The sequence below is a fragment of the Lates calcarifer genome, linkage group LG16_LG22 (assembly GCF_001640805.2).
Source record: "Lates calcarifer isolate ASB-BC8 linkage group LG16_LG22, TLL_Latcal_v3, whole genome shotgun sequence".
Taxonomy (NCBI): domain Eukaryota; kingdom Metazoa; phylum Chordata; class Actinopteri; family Centropomidae; genus Lates; species Lates calcarifer.
The window spans coordinates 4,243,218-4,265,188 of NC_066848.1; the positions used below are offsets into that span (position 1 = coordinate 4,243,218).

Genomic DNA, 21,971 nt, shown 5'->3' on the forward strand with positions numbered 1-21,971 from the left:
TTAAAGCATCAGCAGCTGAATCAGTGCCGGGTGTTCATTGGAACATTAATTGTGCTCATTGATTGGCATGTAGTTCAACTAAGTGTCCTCTGAGCGCTACACAATGACAGGGTTGTTTTCTCATCTTGACCAACAGTCATTGTGTTGTCAGCTCTCACGTAAAGGCTTGTAACATGGTTACTTGAAAAAAGTATGCTCTAAATCAGATGGGCGTCACAGACTGCAAAATATGAGGACACTCTCAGCTTTTCTGTTTGCCTTTAGCCTACTATTAGATCCCATATCCTGGCTGTGATACTTTCTTCAGTGCAGGTGAGGGGCTGTCTGGCATCACTTTGGAGTGATTTCCAATCATCCACTCGATTTACAAGCCATGGGGGAGGCACAGCCTGTTATTGTACTCTTCACTTGAGCACATATTGAGACTGAAAAAAGACAAGAAGCATAGTCTGTATTTTTGTCAGCACTTTGCTCAACCATAAAAAAAGAAAAAAACAACCATTCTAAATTACTGACTGATTTATGGATTTCTATTCATTATGGTGTATGCTATTGAATTTGGAACCTGAGGATGTCCCTACCAATCCCCCAAATTAAATTTTTGTCAACTCTCAAATGAATGCCATGAATAGTGTGCAGAGTCGATGACATAAGATGACTGTTATTGCCACAAAATTTTAAAGTTTTAAAATGCTTACACATCGTAACTTTTCCTCAGGAAGTTAAATCATGAGGAACTAATGTGTTGAATTTGTAACTGTAGAGAAAGTTTACTACTAAACAATTTGATTTAATTACCTTGATTTTTACCATACTATTTAACTATTATATGCATGCGTAGTGATTATAGGATGACATTACAAAGGAAATGCAATGTCCTTTGAGATACACCATTGCATGAACAGTGGTGTATGCATAATAATGATGTTCATGGAGATGGGTTTTGGCTTGTTTTGCCTCACACTTCTCAAGCTTATTAAAATGCACAATTATCATGTATTTTAGAGTAGCCTATGCGCCAAAGCTTTTAAATGCAACTTCACAAAGACTGTTCAGTTTCAGAACTGGGACAACACCCCCACCCGTTTGAAAATCTAATTAAACTAAACTAGTTTTTATCTGTTCTAAATGACTTCAGAGAAGCCATTCATTATGCCTGCCCTCCAGTCCTGTCACAAATACACTCCAATATTACATTTATTTAATAAATAGGTTACTAAATGTTTTTTCTGCCCCCCCCCCCTTTTTGTTGTTTTCTCTCACGCCTGCTTTGGAAGCGGAGACTCTCACCCTTGATGTCACCACTTTTATTGAACTTTTTAATCTAGCTTGTTGTGAGGCCACCAATCCAATAACACATTTCACCTTAACCACCAGATATGATGAAAGTATAACCAAGTGATCAATGATGGGATTTACACTTTGCCTCCCATTTTTCCTGCCGCACTGCAACCATAGCAACAGGACCAGGATAAATCTACTATTTAGTGAAACGACACAAGAATCACCCCTGGATTTGATCAGCTGCTTTTCACTATTCCTCTTTTCCCCCTCTGCCAGGCTTCAGCAGAAATTATGTGGGAGACAGATTGGAGAAAAAGAGAAATGAATCACTTGCCTGATTTTAGGAAAAGCAATGTGAACTGGAATGATTACATTTAGCCTGTAACCAGGAAACCTGGTTCATCTTTTCCTCTGCTGAGATGGAGAGGGGTATGCACATCATTTCCTAGGATATCAACACTAGTGGTTCAGAGTGACTTTGTTGTAAGTGGCAGACACACGTCATGAAGCAATGAATGAGATAATCATGAGAGGCTAGAGGATAAATAGTGGAAATGTCAAGATTCTTTAGTCTTTAGCAGCCAAAATCTAGTTGAGCATTTGTTGGTGAGACTCCTGACTCCTCTGTTGCACCATAGTGTGCTAATAGTCAGTTTATATAAAACTGGTCTTCTCTGTATTGACCATATACTGTAGTAGATCTGCTATGCTGCTAACAAATTAGTCACTAACTTTATTGAGTAAACTGAATAGACTAGTGACACTACTAGTAAAGTACATTTCATGTATATGTAATTTCAGCTGTTTTGGGATTGTCCAAAATCTGCAACAAGAAATTCAAAGCCATGGTTAATCACAGTCATACTGGAATGTAAAGAAATGTGTAAATGCTTTTATCTGTTAGTAGGCAAGTAGTTCTCAATAAAAGTATGCTAAAAGCACTAGCCTTCTCTAATATTGGCTGTGCAGTCTTTAACATATTCAGCAATTAAGCCATCTGTTGTAGCAAAAGAAACTAAAAAGAAATCATTGTTAACAACTGATTGAGATGATGGTATATTGGTGCTCCTGTCCTCCATCACGCTGCCTGCTCCGGGGATCCCCGTCTAATTAGAGCAATGGCGATGAGATGGCTACAGCACCTGACAGAGAAGGATGGCTACTCAGGAAAAAAGAGATCATTTCAACACTGACTGCTCAGTGTCAGGCTGTTATGCAGTGCTGCTACACTGGCCACACACTGTTGATTGATTTGCATTGCAGATTGCATAGACTTGGAGAGGACCTGGCGAGCTTTCCTGGCTGTCGCTGTCTTAAACCCAGCATAATCCTTGGCTGGAAGCCCAGTATGTTGCTCACCCCTTCATTAACATGGGAGTGCCATACACCTGGCCACCAGACAAACATTTGAAGCAGCCGCAAATGAAGTAAATCAGTCATGGCATCTCACTGGTGACTGGTGACATTTGTCCTCTTCTGTTTGGCTTTTAGTCTCCATGGTAACCATTCAGCTGCAACTTGTCCAGAGATTTCCTTATAAAAACAAACTTATGTAGAGGATAGCATCATTATATGACTTTACAATATAACTTGTCTTACAGTTATCACCACTACTTCCACTACTACCAATAATATAATTCAATTACACTTTATCAGCCTTTATGAATATAAAAGGTCATCTCAGTCATGATTTGTGAATATTAACACAAGGTCAACATCATCGACATCTCAACATTTGTATAAACAAAACACAGTAAACTGTAGATTAGCGTGTCAGAGAAACATTATAGGTTGTGAAAAACAGATGCATTTTAGGCAGCTTTTTTAAAGGTTTGTGTGTAGTGTGCTCTCCAAAGCTAGAGTAAACAAAGCTGAAGGTTGGTGCACTCATTGCACTGAGATAGTGTAGGTCAGTGGGATGGAGAAGGTCAGCTGATACTAAGTGCAGAGAGCAGGAGGGGATGTATTTCTGGAGAATGCCCAATTGGATCTATAGTATCTGAAGTCTGTGTACAGCTAACTTATGCAAATTGGAGTAATGTGGTTATTTAATTCAGTGCAGGTTTCATTACTATTGTTGATGCTTAACATTTATCTGTGTATGTACATTTAGTTCAGTACATACAGTTATTAACAGTGCAGTGTCAACCTTCAAGTTGTATATTTTGTCTGCTGACATGCAACTTTTGATTTATCTGTTTTAAGAGTCAGAGAGAACAGCTCATTTTCATTAGGCAGTGCTATAGAGAAGTGGAATTGCAGTGAGATATAAAGCATGTGAAAATTAAAAATTTGTGTCAGTTTTCCTTATTGCACAACTTATATGCCACTTTTCATATGCATACTAAAATATACACATGCACTTTATCCCATAGGATGTAAGTTTTGGATGAAAAGAAGAAGTGGCATCAGCCCCTAGTTTTACAACAGTGTAATATATCTTTTCATAGACATTAGTAATGTATTTGTATACATAGTTATTTTGATAAAATCCAGATCCAACTGACATTTTATTAGTATGTAGTTGTAATAGTAAGTACTGCCTGTGCCTAATTTGTTGTTTTGTTAGACAAAGAAAGAAAAACTGGTTGAAATACAAAAGAAATGTCAGACAAATAAATGATGGTGACACATCAAATGCTTTATTTGCATTTTGAGCACTGTAGTACAGCACGCTGTCATCTTTGAGTAGTGAAGCTGACAAAGTGAATTTCATGTGCTATTTTTGAGCAATTGATGAACACATTGTTGCCTATCTAAATTTTGATACTGATCAGTAAAATATTTGTGTGCCAAGGTTTTACTGCGCCAGTCATATGTTCAGGAACATAAATGTGGCCATCTATCAAGCACTGATAAGTAACCTAATGAATGTTTAAATTGGATAAGTTAGAAAACAATCTCTTTGTTGTTATACAAAGGAAATATTTTGGGATGTCACAGTGTATAATGTTGGAAATTGCTCCAGTAATGCATACTGCACCAATTTTCAGCCATAACTGTCTAAAATTGAGGTTTATTTTCTGTCTAATTTGATGGTCTAAAGCCAGTTGAAGTATCATGCTTTGATATGCACACTGGCTTGAATGGGTTGTTGATTACCAGAAGGCAAGTCCTAACATAATAGCAGAGAAGCTTGATATCAGCATTCTCACGCTGCAGCAAAGTGCTATTGTTGGGCTTTCATTCACACTGACTAATTAACTTTACAGCTTGCATCTCTGGAGCCTGTCATGTTGAATTGAGTGAGGCTGATACAGCCCATGGTACGTGGGATAGTGCAAACAGTTCCACCTTATGTGTCCTTGCAGGAGATTAAAGTTTATCTGAATCTGCCCATCCAGGAATTATTTGTGATTTTTCTGCTTTCTCTGGTTTGGTTCATTTTGTACTTCATATGACTTGAGATATCTCAAAGATGTGTCGCCTTCTAATTAACATTCAGTTGGCCAACACCTCATTGTGTTTGACTGAAGGCCCACTTTCTGAGCTGTAAAGCTCATATGCAGGTGGTCACAGAATCTCATAATACAAGCATAATTGGGCATGAGAAACAGTTTGGTGATTTTTTGATTAGAGGTTCAGGTGCACCTGCACTACTGATGAAGAAGAGACTGGATAAGAAGGTGTAAAATATCTGGTAGTGTTGTAGTGTCTGGCATCAATTTTAACCAATCAAATAACATCCTGTCATTCCCTTCAAAAGTAGGGCACTCACCTCAGTGCTGCATGATTTGTATTAACACTCCCCCCAGCAGCACTCATAGAATATGACCCATAATGTAAATAGTAGTCATTTCCCAAGTTGCTTATTTTGTATGAACAGTTTAATAAACTGAAGGTATTACATTTACAATTTGCAGTATATCCCTTGAATACTGGACCATTAGATATGGTGTCAAATTGCCTTTAGTTTAAAATATCAATTAAATAAATTGAATAAAATATGAGAAGAAATGTAGTTACACCCCCTGTTTTGCTTCACCAGAGAGAGAGGAAAGAGCCAAACCTCTGGTCTCTGTCTGTGAGCTGCTTTGGCACTTCCAGTCTGATTGGTGTTTACCAAAGCTGTGCCAAGTCTGTGTGCTGGCCAGCTTTGTGTTTGCCCCTTTCTCTATTGACTGAATCTCTGGCTATAATGCTAAATGCCAAGATCACAAACTGTAAAGGCTCATTGCCCTTGCTATAAGAAAAGCCACACACTATTCTATTGAATACTACACATGGATTCAAGAATGCAAGCGTTTACACACTATAGCAGGACACATTACCATTGTCTGTTTGATGCTTAGGGTTGCAAATGGACACTTGCTCTGTTTTATATATGGTACAGTATGTATGGTGCATTAGAGATCACACACTGGCTTGATTTTGGAAGCTTGAAATTGTAATCTGTGTGTGCATATTATTATAAGCTCAAAAGGAAACATATGTGTTAGTGTAGGGTTAAAGCTTTTTATGTGATCCAGAGATTGTCTGGTTTACATTGCACTAGTCTTCCTGCCAGGTGTGTTCAGTCTTGTACAGTGTGCTTGTCTTTGTGTAGAAAAATATCATGCAAGACGCAAAAATATCACGACTCATTCTGAAGTTTGCCATCCACTCAGCTACTGTAGACATATGAAATCCAGCTCTCTCCTACTAGCTCTCATTTCCTACAATGGAAAATGGAAGTAATGACTGTTTTTGTCCGTTGTTGAAAACAAGGGGCAATAAGAAGTACAGGCTGCACATTTTCTTATCTGATGTCATGGTGTTCACCTTATCTGTCAATGTGTCCTGTTCCTCCTCACCACCTGCTCACCCACATTTTAGTAAAGCATGACCATGCTCAATTTGGGCATCAGGTCACATTGCCACAGCAGCAGATGCAAAATATCAGATGGTAATTCACAGAGGTGATCATAAGTTGATCACTGTCCAAACAGTACATTTGGATACAGATCGTATTTCAATGCCAGATTTAAATGGTGCCAAACCCATCTTTTATGTCCCCCAGACCCACATGAGTAAGTACATCGGCAGTCTTGAATTCTGGCTTCTGTTTGGATTACACACTAACCAGAGATCCTGTCACCAAAAATCACTTTACTCTGACAACTTTCCAACCAAATATATAGCCTATATAAATATACAGTTCACTGCAAAAAAGTAAAACTATGCAATGCAACAAAATGTCTATACCCTCTCAGGGGTAAATCAGCTCATCAGTATTTTCAGTTTCCCTTTTTTCTGCCCTTGTGTGTGTCTTACTTTTTAGGTGCAGTCAGTCTTGATATGCAAAATAATCTGATTTTAATAATATCTTAAGCTCCTCTTTAATGACATTAGCAATTATGCCATAAATGGATTTCATATATCCTGTCTTAGTATAAGACATGAAAAATGGATCATAACCTGCTTAAGAGGCTGTAAGGAAATCATCAGATTAGCTCCAAAACAAAGAACGTAGTCTGCTATTCTTTTGACATCCATCACTGCTGCTCTACCGCTTAGATGACATATATGCTGACCTGAGAGATTTAAAGTCAGAATTGATAACTAATATTCTCAGAGGTGACAGTGCACTGTATTGTAAGTCCACATATCATCTCGCGAAGGTCAATGGCTTCCGTCATTGCCTCAATAACTGATATGCAGCTCTGCCAGCTTGTGATACAGAAAGTGTTGTTTGATAGAATTGTGTCATGTTTAAATGTAGCAATAAGTCCTCTGTTATTCAAAAACCAAACTGACATGGAATGGTATGTATTTCATTCCTCTAGATTTCCTTTAAATTGAGGGTGGAGTGGAAAATAAGAAATTACATTGACTCATCTTTTTTTTTTTTTTTTTTTAACCCCACAAATGTTTGGCTTGGATAATATCGTTCATTCGTCTCCAAATGACCATATCCACTGCTTTTTCTGTTCTTCTTTGGATGAGGGGATTAGGGAGGGGGTTGGAGAGTGTGTGTGTGTGTGTGTGTGTGTGTGTGTGTGGGGTGGGGGTGGATATAAAAATTAATGGGCAGTAAGCCAAGCTATGAACAACCAGCTATCTGAATGCTGTCACTGTAGAGGCCATTATAACGTTCCATTTGAATTATAAAACCTCTCCAGAGTAAGGTGGGTGCTGCATGGGTGTGTGACTGCCCACCAGATAGCAGACATATATCCCTTTATTGAAATGGTTGAATAGGAGGGTGACCAGGCATCTCCCTCGTTATTAGACATGTCACTGTCACTCACAAAGGCGTGAGTGACAGAGGATCCTATTACCCTGCAAGATTCACCTCTAGCCTTCAGAGATAGGGCAGCTTTTACAATCGTCACTGAGATGGGGGGAGACAAAGAAAACTTCAATGGTTGCATTAAAATCCCCCCTCTGATTAATGTTAGTTTCTATCACATAAACGTTGGCATACTCACAAATGTGATATTTCTTTTTATTAAATCATAACAATTAATAGTCTTTATGAAGAAGATCTTTGCCACAGTTCTGAGAAAAGTCTGCTTTTGAAATAGCCGGTAAGTATGTTAAAGCTGGTCTTCCCCAGAGAAAAATTATCTTCTTAATTAAAAGGACCAGCAGGAAAGGCCTGGAATCATGACGGTATAATTATAAAAGCCCCATTTCTGTTAATCCTTGGCTCTGCAGCAAGGAGCCTCACATGGTGAAGCCAGGCCATGGCCACTAGTTAAGCACTGAGACCACACAGGGCTTTTACAAGTAGAGGCAGTGGGAGGACGACAGGCCTTTAACTGAGGATGTGGGGAGCTGAGAGCGAACCCAGAGGTCTACTAGGAGCCTTTTACTGCAATGGAGCCCGGGGAGAAAAGCACAGCAAGATCATTTATGAAGGACAGGGAGTCAAGAGGCAAATCATAGGCATGCTTATAAGTCAAGTCTATGAACAGTGTGCCAAGTGCTGATGCATTGTTTGACCCATAGGAGAATAGAGCTGTACTACTGCAGTTAAGTTGCTGTAGATCTATAAAACAAAGCAAATATTCTCTTTTATCTCCCAGCTCAGTAGAATTGATCAGAATCATAAGTGAAGTGTCAAAATGTAACAGATTTGGATTACAGTCATAATCAGGCATAATACTAGAGATATTTACCAAACAGTTGATGGGATGGGATATTTGTGCTGAGCTTTGTGTCTTGTATGGAGGCAGACTCTGTGTTGTGCTGGTTCGTCTCAGTGCCGGGGCCTTTGATTTGTGTCTCACAGCTGGGCCTGGGGAAGACGTTTCACTGGGCAGCTGCGGACGCTTAATCTCCCCTGTGCTGACACAGGCTCAATTAATAGATAGCACACTTTGGGATTCTGCAAGAAAGTTGTCAGGACCCCGTCAGATAAATCACTGGAGAGGATTTCACGCTGGCTATTGCAAACTCTGGCCCCGGTGGCCTGTTTCTCTTTGTTTGCTTACTTTGAATCACAGAAGGGTAATGATTCTATAGCACTAAGGCATGCTGGGGTTATTTTTTCTCAAGTGCTTTGATTACCCTGAATTATAGGCTATAAGGGGATCTCTATAATTATGTTTTTGTTTATGATGCAAAAGCAATCAGTGTAACTACTGAATAACACCAGAGAACTTAATACATTTTTGAATTTAAACTTTTGTGTAGTCATTTTAGACTCTCATACCTCTGAAGTCAACATATAAATCCACTCTCTCCTAAAATAAGTTGAAGATCATTTTGTACCCACCAGCCATTTTCACTGATTTTATTCAATTTTCACTCATTTTAATCATCTTGTTTACAGTTTCACCATAATAGAAAATGGATAATCACCTGGAGAACTCTGGTAATCTCCTTTTGAAAGAAAAGAAAAACACTTACTTATGACTGTATTGATTTTGAGGCTTAACCTTAATTCTTTCAGGCTTCTTGTGTTTTCAGGCAAACATCACAGTGATATTTATAATGAAAGACCCACATTAATTTAAGTTTGGCACATCTTTAAATCCACTTTCTTACCCTGCTGGTTATGCAGATAAAATGTATTTAAAGGTAGAGCTACATAGAACAACTAAATAAACATGAAAAGTCATTTACACTGGTCCTCTGCTTGAGGTGTATATTACACGTTTTAATGCTAGATTGTGATTGGTGGTCACACTGCATATCCAATTTACTTTAAAAAAAAAAAAAACTTTTTTGAAAAATCCACAGGCTTTATTTTCATAGGTAAATATGTTAATGATAAAGAAATACAAGAATACAAAACTACGATGACCTTTTAATTCCATAGCTCTCTGTGGTTTTGACATGCCTTGCATGCTGCTTTGCAAATGTTAATGTATTGTACAAGGCTGTAGGCTTTGCTGAAGAAGCGCCTTGCACCAGCAAACCCAAAGAACCATGCATAATAGCAACAGCTGTTCATGCATTTTAATCCAAAGCAGTGGCCTTTCATTGAATGGTTCCATCTTTCTTCATTTCCGCAATTACAGACTTGCCAGACAGTTTGGCCTGAAGATCCGAGAGTCTTAGGCAGCAGCCACACTTGCTTTCTCTCCTCACCAGGCTTAAAGCTTGCTATTCAGATTGCTCAATAATTGCATGCATTTGTCCTGTCCTGTCTACTGTTTTTGCTTCTTAGAGCAGTGTATGCATCGAACAAAGTGCTTCTGTTCCAACTCTCACCTCTTGCCAGGTTGTTCTTAGAAAAGCCATCCTTTACCATCATGCAGCAGGCTCTCTTGGGTGACTCAAAGATGAACTTTGTGCAGGGAAGTAATTTATGATGAAACTGGCCTGGATCCGCTCTGGGGGTTGTGTTTTCTAGCTGTGTTTTCTCAACATTAGTGTGTCCCTTATTAGCGTAATTTCTCAAAGAGGGCAATTTCTTCAGGAGGCGACATTTAATTATGTCTGAATGAAAATGTGTGTGTGTTCTATTGATTCCAAATAATCCCTCATCTGAGGAGAGCTGGCTGTATGTTGTTAAGGAACAAAAAGATTCCTCTGACTGATACAGCTTCCCGTCATTAATGTAGTTGTGAAAACACACTAAAAACATGAAAGATTCCATGAAGCATGTTAAGTAAACACATGATGTATCTGATCAATAATTCACATCTTGTTCTGGCTCTTGATCTAGTCCAAGGGGAGCCCTTAGTGGTCAGCAGCAGGACTATACTTTGAAATTAGTAAAAAGCATATTTCATTTTACCTTCTCTGGCAGCTGGGTTGCCCCTCACCCACTGAGATAGGTGGCAAGCTTACCGATAGATGCTTCCTGGCAGTGGTGGGTTACATGTTGACTACCTTTGTGCCAGAGATGTACTGCTCTGGTAAACCCCTGCTATGAGAGCTCTTTGATGTCAGAATCCCTTACAGGGAGGAATTAAGCACATGCCATGTTGTTCTTGTAAATAATGTTTCACATTGTTCAGAAATGCTTTGATTCCTCTCAAGAACTGCTTTTCATTTTATAAACAATTTAACTTATAGATAATAATGACATGAAACACTTGAATGAGAAATGGCAGTTTTTATTTATGTTGTGGTCTAATGCAGAATTTACAGGAGGTTTAATGACTTACATTACTCTACAAGCAAGAAAGACACAACAGCATGCAGACACAAGTTGCTTTTCAGATTGGTTTTGTTGAAGGAAAAAGATCTGAAAGTCTCTCATACCGTACTATCTACTGACACTCTCTTTCACTCCCTCTCTCTTCTGTAGAAGTAATAGTAAAGCTGGGGTGCCAAAGGTAATCTAACCTAGGAGACGAGGCGATAATAGCCACATTGACAGAGTGCTTGTTTGTAATGAGAGACTGGATGAGGAGTCAAAGGTGAAAAATGAGTGTGATATTGAAGGAGGGAGAGAAAGCTGTAAGAGGAGGTTTGTGTTTATATGTGATTATTAGGGCACCTCACAACCAGAAATGAAAGGTTTTGAGTCCTAGATAAAGTAGTAGGAGACACAAATGGTGGATTTCCATCAGGCAGGATACCATTCTGTAAGCAGCTGCAATCACAATCTGTGATATGGGACGATGCCAACCATGTTTCCATATGACAGGACCGGTATCTTGAAAGATGTTGCTTACAGTGGTAGTTTGATGATGTCCTGGTGCCCTTCTGCTGGCCACCTGTGTGTCCACAGATACTGAGCCAGTCATTTCACTATAACATCAGTACAGCTTAGTCTAAGGCAGAGAACATGTGCACTCACGCCCATGTGGGTCGGTACAGTTTCCCTGTGCTGTGAAGAAATATAAATCATTATAGCTAAGGCATGAAAACTACAAAAGTGACCTGGAAACCTAACAAGGCAGCTGTCACACCTCATTTTTAAAATTTAAAGTAAAACCCATAATTGTGACTGCAGATACTCAATGTCTGGGCTCATTTTAAGGTTGGATTTAGGATTTAAAATGGGATCAGGTTTATTAGTTACAGTAGTACTGAGCTGTTTGAGAGCTTGGTACAGGAAAATCACCATTTGACTATCAAAATAAAGTGTTAACATGCCTGGAGTTGCTGTGAAGAATAAACAGTACCCCTGTCATGTAAAGAATGCAGACGGTGTACTTAAGGTTGTCTATTGGACAGAATGACTCCGATACCTCAGACAGTGAATCCTGCAACAACAAGACAGAGCAGTTAAAACAACATTTTTAAATGTGAGGTCCAGGGCCGTCACCATTGTCCTATGGGTTCAGCACAGCTGGGGTCTGGCACCGAGTCGTCCGCAGCTGTCGACCTCCAGGTTTCCAACGACAGTGTCACATGAGCTGTGGTAACCTAACCTGGCATTCCTTTACGGCTCTGGGAACAACAGCATGAAGAGTGTGTGTTCCTAACATGTCTAACCTCAGACGCTGCCCCTCATATCCGACTTGTAGTGCAGTTAAGTGGTATCATGAATATACTACATCAGTATGTCTGTTTTGCGCTTCACTGTCCATTATTGTTCTAGACGGTGAAAATATTTCATTTTCTGAGCTACATCTGTCTACAGTGAGCCAAATGCTAGAGGGCTTAATCTCAGCACCATCAACAGATCTACGTATGACCATAAGTGCAGTGTAGAAAGATGAGCTGGCTACCATGGTAACATTAGTGCAGCCATCTTATATGTATATATGTGTGTGTGTGTGTGTGTGTGTGTGTGTGTGTGTGTGTACATTTTTTTCCCTCAAATTAACTGTATTATGGTACACTGAAATAAATTCAGACTAACACACTGATCCAAGAATTACGGTGTCAGTAAGAGGTGGAAAGGTTCTGTGAATGCTGCCAGAAGCTCTTTTTAAACAACTGTAATAATTCTGGCTGTTTTAGTTGAATATGTATGTGATATGATACAGGAGTCATTAATAGTAACAGTGGAAAAGAGCAGGTTATGGCATTGAATCAGAGCCATTAATTGTCATAAACTGTGAATATAATAATGTTATTTTAAGTGTATTTTTTAAACATTGCTTGTGGGGAAATGCAGCCAAATTAAAATCACATTTGAGAGTCAATTTTTAGGTCTTTTAGGTCTAGGTTTTCTCTTAATCATTAATTTTAAGCTCAGATATTCCCTCTTCAGCAGTGACCTGCTTGTTACTTGTAATGTAAGACACATTCACAGCTGGGAGGTGTGCAGTACAATCTATAACAGTGGGTTACTATGCTGCTTCACTGAGAAACTGTAGATTTAGTGCCTTGCTTAAGGCACTAAATCTAGAGAGGTTTCTCTTTCACCATTTACAATTTCTCTGAATTCATACTGGTAAACTTCCAGCCACATGTCCAAATTTCTAAATTACACTTTAACTGCTTTGTTATTGATGTGTCTTGCCATATATTATAGCAGTCAAAGCTGAAACTGTAATATACAGGGTTTCTTTATGCTGTTTCAGAAAAAAACAGTTACAGCCTTAGCTGACATATTTGTCAACTTGGTCTGAAACGTAACAATAATAACAACAGGGTTTCCACTGCGTTGTAGTGGAACCCATGATTGTTGTGTCATTTATTCTGGTGCCTGCTTACATAGCAGTGTCAGGGGAATTATGAGTCATGTAAGCCTGAGGTATTTTATGTCACTTTGGAGAGTAACATCTGTGACTATCTGCCTGGCATTCTATTAGTCCAAATCCCCTGTTTACCTGGGTATTATAGGTAAAATGGAGATTATTATCCCTTTCCTGGGAACTTGGTTACAGTAGAGAGCGGGCTCCTGTTGCATCCAAAATTGCCGTGATTAGGACACATAATCCAGTATCACAAGGGAGTAACCACAATAGCTTGAACATATTCCACCTGACATTTAGTTCAGCCAGATCTCTGATTGGCACTTGATTAGCAACTAATCCATGTCATTATCTCCTTCGGTGAAATTAGTTGAGTAGAAAATGCTGTCGTAAATCACAGAGGTGGAATTGTGGAGGGGCTTTGATCACTGTACAGCTCTGAAAGTGCTGTGAGGAGAGAGGAAATATGTTGTTGCCATGGATACTACAAAAAATAGGTGAAAGGGAATATGTGGCTTAATAGTTCAGGAATATGTTGGTTTTGTGTGGAAACCACAACTCTCAATGTGAGAGAGTACTGATAAAAGTTTTGGTTCCTGCTCCCTGACCTGCCCTCAAGAGGAGTTTGGTATATGAGATCTCAGTGGTTCAGCAGGTATAATGCCCCATAGGCATGTCGGTTAAAGATTAGGCCTACCTTGATATAGATGACTACCTATTCCCCTCTGTTAGATTATGGACTGATTTTCAGACTTCTCCATATCCTGCCAGGTAGAATCCAGCTCACCCCCCCCCCCCCCCTCCTGCCCACCATGTGCTGCCTCCTCTGGCTCCAGTCCTGAACCTAACCCTCAGAGGAGCAGAAAATAATTAGGAGAGAAAATTGCAGCTGACACTATTTCTGAAAAGCAGGGTATTGTAATGAGAGCAGAGCAGGTATTCATTGTGTCTGAGGGAGCGATTGAAAGCCCTTGGTTTTCGGGCTGCCTGGGAGAAGCCCAGGGAGAGTAAGCAGAGCTTTGCTGAGTCCCTTAATGCATGTGGGAACGGAGCCTTGAGAGGACGAGGCAGAGGTGTCTTCAACAATGGCAGGAGCCAAGGTTACAGCTGAGTAACTAATTCAAACTGCTCTAGACTGACACACAAGCTCACATGCACACACACTCATCTTCTTTGTCTCCCTCAATATGTCTCTCCCTCTGTCTCTTGCTCTCTCCTTGTTCCCATTATGAATACAGAGGGATACCGTCCAGCCACCTGCTCAAAGTTATCTTCATTAGCCGTGCAGACTTGCTGGAGTGGCTGCTTGGGGAAGCTTTCTCTGAGCAAGGCACTCAGAGAAGATGAATAAATGTTTTGTCCCACATAGGCCCAGCCTAAAGCAGTGGCAGGCTGCAAGGAGAGATAGATGAGGTATTAAGTGTTATATTTTTCAGCAGGGACTGTGGAAGCCCAGTAGTGGGGTGGACAGCAGCAGATGCTGCTGCCTGAATATTAAGCCTGTTAAATGAAATGTCCTCCATAAAGAAGTCTTAACAGGAGTTGAAATATAGCACTGGGTACTACTGATTGTGCATCACATAGCCACGCACATGTTCATCTTAGGGCTGCTGCTTGACATGTGAGTTAGGCTGAGAGCTGTAAGATGAGAGAGGGGTCGCTTTGATCACCTTTCAGTACTGTAATGCAGGGTTTTTTTTTCATTTCAATGTAATTATTGCCTCTAAATATAATGGAATATGAACCCGGGCATCATGGTGTTCAGAAGTCCATTTGAAACTACTCAAACACATGGGGCCAAGGATGATAACGAAAGTTGTTAATCCACATGAAATTTGTGAAGATTGTGAGTTTAGACTGTGTTGCTGCAAAATTTCACTTTAACAAAATTCACGTGAAAATAGAATTTCATTTGCAGATGATCAGAATTAACTATGGACGTAGTGATCAAAATCCAGAACTGTTTATGATAATGGAAGTTTTGATATTTCATTGTGAACAGCAGGAGATTGAGCTGACTTGTCCTCCTTTCTGAACTGAATGTAAATGCCATTCTTAGTTAATGAGAATCTGAGGCTGCCTTTGTAATGATGCAGGCATCCATAATGTAGAAATCTGCAGGGAATAATGCTGAGATCCCACTTAAACGAGAAAATAAATTGATACCCAAATTGCATGTGGATCATATCTCCACTTATGGGGAACCCAGATCTGCTTTTAGTTGCCTTAATAATGGACACGGAAAAATGTAGTCACATTTATATAGCTTCACAGCCCACTCTGCGATTGAATTTTGAATTACAAAATACACTCTGAAACGTCTCTCTGTCTCTGTGCTTCCCTACCCCTCTCTATATCTCTTTTCCAGACAAACAGAAATACACACACATATTACCCATAATGTATCTGTTGTACACCACCCATTCCGTGAAGCAGTCTAAGTAAAGCAGGTAAATTAAATCTGTAGCAGTATCATCCAAGACTCTGGCAATCAGCCAGATCAGTTCAGCATCTTCCTCTCTATTTACGGGCACTGTGAACAAATTTCCAGGCCTGTAGGGACTCGCTGACACTAGATGTACAGTGACACAGTCAGTAGCGTCAGAAAAAGAGTTTCACAGTAGCTTATGCAACCATGAACAGGAGGAGCAGTGAAATGGAAGCTGAAACTATTATCTACAATCTCATTCTTCAGCTACTGAGATGAAACACAGAACCCTGTATGCTTTTGCTCGCTGGGTTCCTTAGGTGCTCCTAGGTAAGAGATCAGCCATGCTTGGTAGTGATGAGAAAAAATGTCTGGGGAGGATGGACTCCTGGGGGAACACTGCAAACTGGAGGAGGGCATGATTAAATTTTCCTAACCTGTCTGGCTTTTTATGACCATGAAAAGACCACAGTTTACCTTGCACCTGTTTGAAGATATTTTTCTGCTCTTGAACTGTCTCTCCTGCCTGATGCCATGTTTAAGCAATGTATTTTTCCAAAAGGACACTTTACTTTATAATAATACATAAAAACAAACTGAAATATTCAGTCCTCCTTGACCAGTAAAGTACAGCACATATACTCTCTACATATTCTTATTTTCATATTAGTGTACCTAAATGACAGGATGCCAGCTTTGTTGAAAGACTGAATCCAGTTGGCGCGTTTAACAAGCGGGTCAGCCAGTAAAATTACTGAGGTAATTAGCACTTGAAAATGGCCAAGTTTTCATCTGCAGTAGCTGTGATGTGCAACCTTCACTGTCTCATTTTTTCATATTACTTTCTGGTTTTCTCCAGTTTAGTGGTCAAAATGTCAAGAGCCAGAAAGTACAAGGTGTACAGTCTACTTACAAAAGCAAGCACCTGCAAAATAACTTTTCAGTCAGTACAGGTTACATGTGAGATTTCTGTCAGTCCAAATGCTGACAGGATTATGATAAAAGATATATTGTGCATACAGTATCATGCAAAGATTACAGACAACAAGCAAGGGAAGTGTCTATGAAAAAAGTTTTAGCTTCAAATTTACCCCATACTAGAACCACACATAAATGGTTAAACTTTTGTAATGCTGAAACCTGGGGGAAATGTGCCTAGCTGGCAAACACTGACTGTGAAGCCTGTCTGTAGGAATGGAGATAATAGAAAATATTGAGTGCCTTATCACTGCTGTGGTACAGATGCATTATCAGGTGAACACATTTAGGTGCTTATATTCTATTAATTCAGTGCTGCAATAAAACAACAGAATAAGCTTTGCTCTATGGGAGGAATGACTTTATGTTGACATAAATGACAAGCATGCTCGTTGTCCCTGAGCTCTCAGTTCAGCCTGTGCATTTAGCAATTCATGTTTGCGAGATGTTAAGAAGCAATTATGATGCAAATAAGTGTGGTTGATGATCATAGACAATCTTGTTTGCACAGTGGATATTATAAAAATGCCAAGCCTAGAGCCTGCACTACATCCGTTCTGTGTTGTGTTAAGTAGCTTTCATTGTCACCAGAGCGATCCCTCCTCATATCCACATCACTGTCAGACTCATGTTACTTTTTCGAAAAGCCATCAGGATTCGTCTCTGTCAACTGCCTGTCCCTCAGTCCATTAAAGATGATTGATAGAGCTAGAAAATCTTCCGCCCAGCTGTTGTCGTTGACTCATCCCTGAGAAATTGAAAGGAGCTCAGAAAAGGACCATCCCTCATCAAAAGACCTTTTGTCTGTGCTGATGATGTGAAGCAAAATACATTTTTGAAGATAGTGTATAACTAATCTCCAGCTTTTTTTCACAGTTTTTTTCCTGGCTCTGTATGTGACTAATTATTACACTACAGATGAAGACTGTGATTAGAGTCACTTCTTGCCTTTTATCAGGGAAATAAATTCAGATATTTTTATATCTGTTCCTCAGTTCTTTTCTTTCATCAGCTCAGAATATGTAAACACTGGTTATCCTGCAGGCTATCTTAACTCTCAACCATTTTAGCTTTGATGGATAAAGCTAGTCTGACGGTCGTTCCCTCCATCGGCCAAGTCTTTACAAAGAGAAAGCAAAGAAAAGACACGTCTGTTTGTCCAACTGCTACTGTTCCTCCTGCTGGCTCTGTTATCCTCTAATGGCTTGTGAGGATTTTTACAGGACAACTTGAGGAGGATTTTATGATGTTTCAGTGTGATTGATAACATGCTCTTGGAGGGATGTCAGGCTTTCAGAGACGGATAATGTGGATTTCTATCTCTCTGCCTTCTTGTGTAAGACGTGCCATCAATCAAGTGTATCACGGCCTTAACCTGGTAAAATTAAAACCTTAGGGGGGCGGGGTCTCGGGGTCTCCTTAGAACCAGGACACACACATCAGTAGGGAGTGCGACAGATTCAGAACACAGATCCACATCGTAACAGGCTCACCACAGAGAACAGAACAGATATAAGATTCCCACCAGTGGGCAACAAATACAGTTAATGATCTGACTGTATATTGCTGTTGACAGTGGAGAGGGATTACAGGAAGAACAGTCTCATTTTCACTGTGTGTGGAGGCGGTATTAGATCCTAGCCCAGCTAATTTCATTCCTAAGCTCGTCAATATTTACCAGCAACAGGCGCAGCACGCTATGGCAGACCCAATCTCCCTACAGACAGAGGATACAGAGCTACAGAGATAATTTTAGAATGTAGAGGTTCAGTAACCAGAATCAAATTCATGAACATAATTTCCAGCTTTTCAGTTTGTTTTGACATGATAAATCACACACACTGCTAATTAGCTCACTTGGTCTGAGATATGATAAGTCTTTTGTATGTTTCTCCTCAGGTAGGTCTTATATCTCTTTGTACATCTGTTTGTGTTTCAGTCGATGGCTGCATACACAAAGCCGCAGGGTCCTGTCTGTATGATGAGTGCCACTCACTAAATGGTTGTGACACCGGCAAAGCCAAGATCACCTGCGGCTATGATCTCCCTGCAAAATGTGAGTATCAGTAATTAATATATTTTTTGTTTGTTCTGTAAAGTGTGCACCAGTGCCTTGCAGGATATTCTCTAATCAAAACTGCTGCCATTGAGGGCTACATCACCTGACTAGTTAGTGAACATTGAGATTTAGTGGTAAACAGTGGAGCAGTGAAACACCGGATAATTCAGCAGTTTGTATTGTTTTTACAAAATAGCCTCAATTATTAAAACTTAAGGCTCCTGAACCTGTAGACAGCACTGGCATTGCACTGATGCAGAAAATCACAGATAATGAAAAAAATATTTTATTTTTGCATAACAGTTGGATTTTACACAGGATTGTAATTCATGCACATGTGCTGTGTTGTGAATTGGGGTAATAATGTCTATGAAGTTTGGATAAACAGAATTACAAATGAAACTCTAAATCTACACACACATGCCCACTCATAAATGCACACATGAATACCTGCACATAATGACTGGGGTCATTCACATCCAGTCCAAAAATGGAGCGGGTTGCTTTTATTGTCCAAAATAAAAACATTTTAATCAGAATTTATTAGTTCTGAAAAACTCATTTGAAATAAATGGGGAGTTGTTATTTGGAGGATAATTAATATGATTGGTGCTTGTTGTATGGCTGGATGAGAGTGTCATCTGCACACAAACAAAGACATTAAGGGAGCTATTAGTTGCTTAATTTGATTGATTTTTCATCCCTGATTTAGTCTGTTAACGGATCACATAACTCTTACTGTCACGCCATCCATGATAAGAAGAAGGACTACACTGGTTTCTTTGTTTTCTATCTATCATAGTTGTAATGTTATGATATCAAATCTCAGAAAGTTTGTGGTGTGTGTTGTGTGTCTGCATCTCCTTCTTGCAGAACTGAAAGATTTTTGTAATACAAATTTCCGGGCTAATTTCTTTTGGTAATTGTCAGTAATACTGGTGTCACTTTTAAACTTTGTCACCAGCCTCTTTCCTTGCAAACTTGAAATGGAAAACATGATGGGATAGAAGAAATGTCACTTGGTGTAATTCGGTCGAGACAAACGTCCCAGCAGTCCTAACCTAACCCTGAAGGATTTCCATGAGACAGCCAAGAGAAGACATTGAGGCCCAGATGAAATTAGGTTGTGTTAATACGGTATGTCGTAAAGATGTCAAACAAATGGAGCAGATAAACTGTGAGTCAGTCTTGTGGGCAGCCAGTTCAAGTGTCTGCACCGCCAAAACAGGGTGCACTGTGACAATTTAATAACCTACAATGTCACCTGGGAGCAATCATACTGCCACTGGGTACTGTTATTGTAATTATCTCTGGGCAAAACACCTTTTCTGTGCTGATAAGTTGTTATAGATTGTGTAGTTCTTTACTGGAAACAGTCAGTTCTTTTTTTGAACGTGATGTTATTTCATATTAGAGCTATCTTTACTTCCAGCCGGTATCATCTTCTTATCTTCCAACTTTGATCACTGTCATCATCAGCATCGTCTCTCTCGTCTGCTCTTGGAAACTGACAGCCGCTTGACTTTTCTTTGCGAGTGCTCAGCTCTGACAAGAGATCTCACTCGTTCCCAAAGTCTATCCACTTGATTTTGTTCTTTTTCCATTAATTTCCGTCTCTGACTTATTTGTTCCACCTACACACACATTATAAAGCTGCCGTGACTGTAAACAACAATCTATTTGGTTTATGAAATCTCGAATAATAGTCTGTCCACCTCCTCACCACTGAACAAAGTAAACAAACAGACAACAGACAATTTTCACATTTTGAATTTCCCTAAATTCAGGGATGCTACATGTAGGTGTAGCAAGAAAGGGTAAGAGCTTACAGTCAAGTGACTGTGTATAATAGATTAATTGAAAGTTAATGTTGTGCTACTGGCCCTTGTGGCTAAAGCTCAATGCATAGTATGATTAAAATTGACATAAAATTAATTTCGATATTTGTATAATCAGATAATTAACTTGAGCAAACAGCCTCATGTCATTATTCAGCGTAGATGGATCATCATGATAATTGACAGAGGTGGGTATTGAAACTACATAAAAGTAGTTTTATATTTATAATAAGCAATTAAAAAGCTACATGGCAGCTTTTTTACTCATAAACAGGAATTGAATACGCTTTGAGAAAATCTCTGTCTAAATTAAGAGCTACATCGAGAGTTGCTTGTGGAGTTGCTTTTCACATCTCATTGTGTTGTCTGTCAAAAGAGTTAGACAGCTGAAATATCATTATGGCCATAGTGGGCGTTTGGAAAGTAAAATATTTGGAAGTGCTATTAGTGCTTTCAATGACTGATTTCTGTAGACTGACAGATGTCAAATGCAAAGATTTTTACATTGTTAAATGGTACAACCAGACAGTGTGTGTCAGGACACAAGAGTCAATTGGTGAGATTCAGTTGCTGAGTTTCAGTTGTAAAAATGAATGGATAACTTAAACTTCCTAAATATATTAGTACATTGCCAACAACATAGATGATTTTTTTTCATGTACCTACAAATTGTAATGCATACGTGTCTTCAGGCCACTATGTGCACATTCTCATGCAAATTGCTTCTGCTGACGCATATCTGCAGATGGTGTCTTGTCTACCCTTCCAAGAGTGACAAGAACACAGACAGATGGACCATTTACTGTTGACATCTTGGCGAAGCCCAATATTTCCTACGTGGGCATTCTCTTTCCAGTTTTGCCTGAACATTAAGCATCTTTTCACATTTTTCTATAAACGCATAAATCTCTCAGAGGATAGCACTTTTCTTTGGGGACCCCCTGTCTTGAATCCATTCCATCTCATATAATTAGAAATAAGTAAGTCTAAACCCTGAATAATGCAGAACAAACTGTAAATCATTTTGCTTTTAATTAAATTTTAGGAATATGGGATTGGCTTTATACTGTACCTCCAAAGTCATCTTATGACTTTGCCAAAAATGCGTGGAAATAAGCCATCCGTCATACTATGAACACAGAAATTTCTCTTGATCTTATAAGTGTTATTTGAAGGTATTTCTCACAGTGTAATATATGTCATTCAACAAAGGATTCCGCTGGTGAGTTTCGTTATTTTTGTAGGAAATGGAGAAATTGCAATTTAAACCTAATACTCAAAATAACTGGTAAGCAATAAAACACTTCCTTGCGTCCTGGAAAACTACTTACTGCCCACAGGGAAAAAAGCAGTTGATCTGAAATCAGAGTTGTCCTTGTTTGGAGATTTGATGTGCTGAGGCAATGGAA

The 21,971-nt window shown here is 39.4% G+C and overlaps 1 protein-coding gene across 3 annotated transcripts in view; it reads left to right on the forward strand.

Annotated features, from left to right (window-relative positions):
- Positions 1 to 21,971, forward strand: part of macrod2 (mono-ADP ribosylhydrolase 2) — a 380,118-nt gene that overhangs the window by 132,180 nt on the left and 225,967 nt on the right. For all 3 annotated transcript variants that reach the window (XM_018667034.2, XM_018667033.2, XM_018667035.2), the window contains exon 5: positions 18,605 to 18,721. In XM_018667034.2, the coding sequence (XP_018522550.1) occupies positions 18,605 to 18,721 (117 nt within the window). The remainder of the gene's footprint in view (positions 1 to 18,604; positions 18,722 to 21,971) is intronic.